We start from the raw sequence: 5804 nt of genomic DNA on the forward strand, positions 1-5804 counted from the left end.
CTGCACCTATCTACATACTGTAAACCTACACTGTCTATCTGCATACACCTGCACTGGGGGCACCATAGCACATGCAGGGACGTGGGAGTGCCCCAGGGTACGCCAACGCCCCTGGGAGGGCCTCTGGAGGTGCCACCGCCCATTGGAGGGGGCGCACCACCACCCCTGGCAAGACCCCTGGGGGCGCTGCTGCCCCTGGGAGGGCACTTGGGGGCGCTGTTGCCCTTGGGCGGGTCCACAGCCCCAGTGAACGCCACCGCCCCTGAAAGTGCCCTTGGCGAATCGCCACCACTCCTGGGGGCGCCACCACCTTTCGGAGGGCTCCTGTGGCCGCCGCTGCCCATGGGAGGGCTCCTGGGAGCGCCTCTGCCCATGGGAGGGCTCTTGGGGGCGCCACCACCCCTGGCAGGGCCTTTGCAGGCGCCCCTGTCCCGGGGAGGGTTCCTGGGGGGCGCCACCACACCTGTTAAGTCTCCTGGGAACACGACCGCCCTTAGGATGTCCGCTAGGGGCGCCACTGCTCCTGGGAGGCCCCCTGGGGACACTGCAACCCCTTGGGAGATTCTTGCAGGGGGCCACGGCCCCTGGAGGCGCCGTTGCCCCGTTGGGTGCCACTGCCTCTCGAAGGGCCCCTGAGGATGCCAATGCCCCTAAGATGAGACCCTGCAGGCGCCGATACCCCTCGGTGGGCTCTTGGGGGCACCACCACCCCTGGCAGGGCCCCAAGGGGTGCAGCCGACCCTTAATAGAGCCCTTGGAGATGCCACCGTGCCTGGCAGGATTCCTGGGGGCGCTGCTGCTCCTGGAAGGGCACCTGGTGGCGAGACTGCTCCTGGAAGGGCCCCTGGGGAGCTCTACCTCCTCTGGGAGGGCCCCTGGGGCCGCCGCCACCTGTGCAAAAGCTCCTGATGGCACCGTTGCCCTGGTAAGGCCCCTGGGGGCGCCACCACCTCTCGGAGGACCCCTGGGAGGACATTTGAGGGTGCTGCTGCCCTTGGGCGGGCCCCTAGGTGCGCCACCTTCCCTGAAAGGGCCCTTGGCGGTACCACCAACTCTGGCAGGGCCCCGGGCGTCATCAGTACCGCTGGCAGGGCTTTGGTCACATGACCGCTATTGGCAGGGTCCCTGGGAGGGTTCCTGCGGGCGCCACTGCCCCTAAGAGGACCCCTGGTGGTGCCACCGCCTCTCGGAGGGTAGTTGGGATCGCTTCTGCCACAAAGATGAGACCCTGCGGGCGTCGTTGCCCCTGGGCACACCGGCCCTGGAAGGGGCCTTGGGGGCGCCACCACCCTTAGCAAGGCCCCAAGGGGCGCCGCCGCCCCTGAAAGGGCCCCTGGGGCACCTTAATAGAGCCCCTTGGGCTGCCACCTCGACTGGCAGGGACCCTGGGGGCACCACCGCCCCTGGCAGGGCCCTGGGGGCACCACCGCCCCTGGCAGGGCCGCTGTCCTTAGGAGGGTTCCTGCGGGCGCCACCGCCTTGGAGGGCCCCTAGGGGTGCTGCTGTCCCTGGAAGGGGCCTTGGAGGAGCCACCACCCCTGGCAGGACCTCTGGGAGCACCATCGACCCTGGGAGGGACCCAGGGAGTGCAGCCACCCATGGGAGAACCCCTGGCAGTGCCACAGCCCCTTGGGGGTAACTAGTGGCCTTATTGAGGCTTGGAGTATTTTTAGGACTTTTTCAATGCTAATTACTAGCCAACTATGGGTTTCCTAGTTGAGATTTTGGTGTTTTTGTGTTCTTCTGGAAGTAATTAATGGGTTAAAGCCCTCAAATTCCAATTCCGAGAGAAAAGTCTATTCTGGTCAAAAAATTACAAAGGTGTAAGACTTATGTTTTTTGCCAAAAATTTGATTTTGCTGAAAATCTCAGTATATGTACTCCCGAGCATGCTGATTGCAAATCTATGATCCTCGTTTCGATTGGGGGTAATTAGTGGCCTTAATGTGGCTTGGAGTATTTCAAGAAACTATCACAAGCAATATATTTACGAATTTTTTTTCACTATTATTTCTTAGAGAGCAGCAGGGGAGCATCTGCCTCTACTCACAGTACACTACAAATCATGGGAAACAGCAGTTTTAATGCTAAAGGAGTAAAGGTGTCAATATATATAGTGAGTGATGAAATTGGCAGTGGAATATTGGATAGATGGTCAGATGGAATAGACAAATTGAGAGAATGGGATGTGTAAGACTGATAAGTGTGTGGTAGGAGGGAGGAGATGGAAGGGTGGGGTGGAGGCTGCACTAGAAGTGTGAAGGAAGGAACATCCAGCAAGCAGTGATGTGTGTGTGTATGAAGGAGTGGATAATATGGCTGTGATTTGGGGGAAAAGACATCTATCTGGTGAGCAATGTTGACTTGTGAGGTAACACTTGCTGTGGGTGATGAAGTATTATACCAGAGCACGTCTAGTCCACCAGGTAGTGTGACTATTGAATGAGAGTGTATGAAGAAAGTGATTTTAATTCTTGCCACTGCAATATACCAAAAAAAAACATAACTATTTTTGGCTAATAAAATACTGTATTCATTTTACAGGTAGAAATAGAAAACATCACTACAGAGAGGATGAGAACCATAACTTGGTTTCCAGATGACACAGCACAATTAAGATAGACAAGAAAAATGATCAAAACTACAGAAAAAGATGAATCTGCCCTAAATAAGTGTATCTACCCAACACGACTGGATTTGTTTTCCCCATAGACATTAGCCCACTTACTGACCCACATTGGGGCCTGATGGGGTGAAAAAAAGAAAAAGAAACGATAATTATGTTGTATTGTCAAAGTAAGAGAAACAATTAAAACCCTGCAATTTTATGTAAATGAGTCAGAAAGTCAGACTCGGCAACCCGGGACTTGGTCTAAATATTTGTGATGCCATATGGCAAGAATGTATACCATTAGACAACACATTGTGCTTTCAATATCTTTCCAGGCAGTAGTACTGTACTTCGCTGTTTGATTGCTGCATTAAATATATCTACCTACATGAATACTAAAACATTTTAACAGTATATTCAAAGTTTATCTACTGACTACAGTAGACATAGTGTAAGAGTGAGGGAAGAACAAGCAATATTGTGATTGGCTAAGGAAGGACTTCCAGTGATGTGCAGGAAGATAGACTTATTGACCTATTAGTGAGTGAGCGAATGACTTGCTGACCAATTAATGAAGCAGAGGTGTAGTGCTATAGGAATGCATGGGAATGGCATTCCTTTACTTTTTTTGGTAGGCGAAACGACATTCCTTCACTATTTCAAATAAATGCAAACTTACAAATCTCTAACGTCATGAAATTATAATTCCCACCCGTAGACGAAATATGAGAGAATTATTAACTGTTGTATTTCTTTTAGCTTTAACTGAGGTAATAATAGCGGCATTGCCTCATTATTTAAATACAAAAAAGCCACTCCCAGCCTTCCTTCCATGTCTTACTGGTCCTTCCCTCACTCTAATGTTTAGGAGTGAGGGAAGGACTCTGTGGTGTGTAGGGGTGAGAGAAGGTCTCACTGTGATGTGTAGGAGTGAGAGGACGGCTCTGTGATGTGTAGGAGTGAGAGAAGGTCTCGCTGTGATGTGTAGGAGTGAGAGAAGGTCTCACTGTGATGTGTAGGAATGAGAGGACGGCTCTGTGATGTGTAGGAGCGAGAGAAGGTCTCGCTGTGATGTGTAGGAGTGAGAGGTGGACTCGGTAGCAATGAGGGAAGAACTTGTGTGTTGTATAAGAGTGAGATATTCACTGAAATGTACGTAGGACAGAAGGAAGGCCTTGTTAATGAGTGACCATATAATATACAAGTAGACTTGTGTTATATTAAAGTTGAGATTTTGTTATACAGTTATGTTACGAGTTGGGGATTTAGAATATAGTTATACGTCTACCCAGATCCCAACAGGTAACAACAATAAAAAAAAAACAAAGACAATCGGACTATAAAAGGGTAGACAAAGGATGCGAGTTTTCGTTGTATATAATAAGAGTACCATAAATCCCTTAACAAAATATTCAGCTTATAAATTACCCTTAACCAAACTTAACCTAAACATTAACAGTATATACATATTAATACAACATAAACAATTTTGAAGCAAGTGGACGTGGGGGAGGTAATACAAGATACATGTACTTAAGTGAGGAGCTGAGATGGCTGACGAGTAAGGCTGAGTATTGTAGAAGACGGTAGGTAGTCACTGCACGTAGGTTTAGAGGATAGATGATCCTGTGGTCACTTCCCAGAGCCAAGTTCCTCTCCTCGAATTGGAGCTGACAAAGAAGACTTTGAGGAGGTGACGCAACCCAGGATATGGAGAAGGGAAACCTCGGAGTGGTAACTAAGACGAGTCATACTCGTGTCTCGTCCCTAGATGGCGTTGCTCGTGGTGCTGGGTAGGTAGATCAGGACAATAGATGGCGTGCTTCGTAGTGCTGGGTGGAGGGGTTCGTAACAGTTATCATTTGTGTGCAATTTATGAAGAATGATTTAGTTCACCTTAAATTAGTCATAGTTGTGACTAATACAGGTATTTAATTTCATTTTCTGTTTACGTTAACCATTGTAAAGTGAAAGGTGTCAGTCCCATCAATCAGGTAGACTGCATTGCTCTAGTGGTCTATTCCATCATTGTGGTACAGTAGTAATGGTGACGTCACTGCTGTGTATCCGCAATGAGGTAGACTGCTTGTGTTGACTAGTTCAAAAATGTCAAAACATTGTTGAACTTTGGTGATTTTGTACATTGTCATCATTTGCATAACAAAATATTTAATTCTTCCTGGCGCTGTCTTATGTAAGATGCCAGTTTAAGATTTTACTGTATTTCTCAATAATTCTTACATCTTCACAACTTGCTTGTAACCAATGATGTTTCCTCTAGACAAACTTTTGTAATTATATTTTTATTTTCTATTTGTTGTACAATGTTAAAAAAATCCTGAGGCAGTGTGGTGCCACTGCTAGGGGCTGTGTGAGTCCCCCAGGTTGTATTTGAGGCTGCCAGGGGCTGTGTGGTTCATAGGTTATATAAAGTATTTAAGGACTGTGATGTCAACAGGGGCTGTTGTTTGTACGTCGGTATATGCGAGGGTCATAGACAGCTAGTTGTGACTCTGGGCTGATTGTTGCTCCTAAGGTTTGTGTGATGCTCTTCGGGGGCTCTGTAACACTGCCGGGCTGGATGAGGCTACTAGGTCAATGGGGCTTGTATAAGACCGTGGAATCTGCCAGGGGATCTGTGTGGAGCTAGTAGAGGCTTTAGTGAGGCTACCAGGGGCTGTGTGAGGTCACCAGGACCGAGGTAAGGCCATCAGAGGTGTCTGCTAGGGCCTATGTGAGGCTCGTCTGGTTGAGCAGTACAAGAGGTATGCGAGACATGTCAACCAGGTTGGTAGCCTTGCACTGGTCAAGGTTAAGTCGTACTTAAGGCAGCTGTTGACAGATCCACATCACAGAAGGCGACTGTACGTAGGAGAAACAGACATTTAAACTAAATTTGTACCATGTAAATAAAAACATTGTTTCTTTTTCGTGTTTTATATATATCCAAAGAAAGCTAAGCTGCTACATAAACTCAAATTTCCCGTTTTCTATGATAAGTAGATAACCAAGTTTCCCAGGAAGTAGATTATCGACTTTTTGGGAAATATTACCAAATTTTGCGAAGTAAATTACCATAGAAAACAGGAAATTTGCATCATAGAAAATGGGAAATAATCTACTTTCCGGGAAAGTTGGTTATCTACTTTCCCCAAAAGTAGATTATCTACTTTTCGGGAAAGTAGATTATCGA

At 48.0% G+C, this 5804-nt stretch overlaps 1 protein-coding gene across 1 annotated transcript; it reads left to right on the plus strand.

The window, feature by feature from the left end:
- Positions 1-68: 68 nt before the first annotated feature.
- Positions 69-636, plus strand: LOC121870520 (formin-like protein 12; the record flags this gene model as incomplete). Its single annotated transcript, XM_042372357.1, has 1 exon — positions 69-636. A coding segment is annotated over one exon (568 nt), but the record flags the coding sequence as incomplete, so codon positions are not given.
- Positions 637-5804: the final 5168 nt, after the last annotated feature.

Source organism: Homarus americanus, unplaced genomic scaffold (genome assembly GCF_018991925.1).
Source record: "Homarus americanus isolate GMGI-L3 unplaced genomic scaffold, GMGI_Hamer_2.0 scaffold22164, whole genome shotgun sequence".
Classification (NCBI taxonomy): Eukaryota; Metazoa; Arthropoda; class Malacostraca; order Decapoda; family Nephropidae; genus Homarus; species Homarus americanus.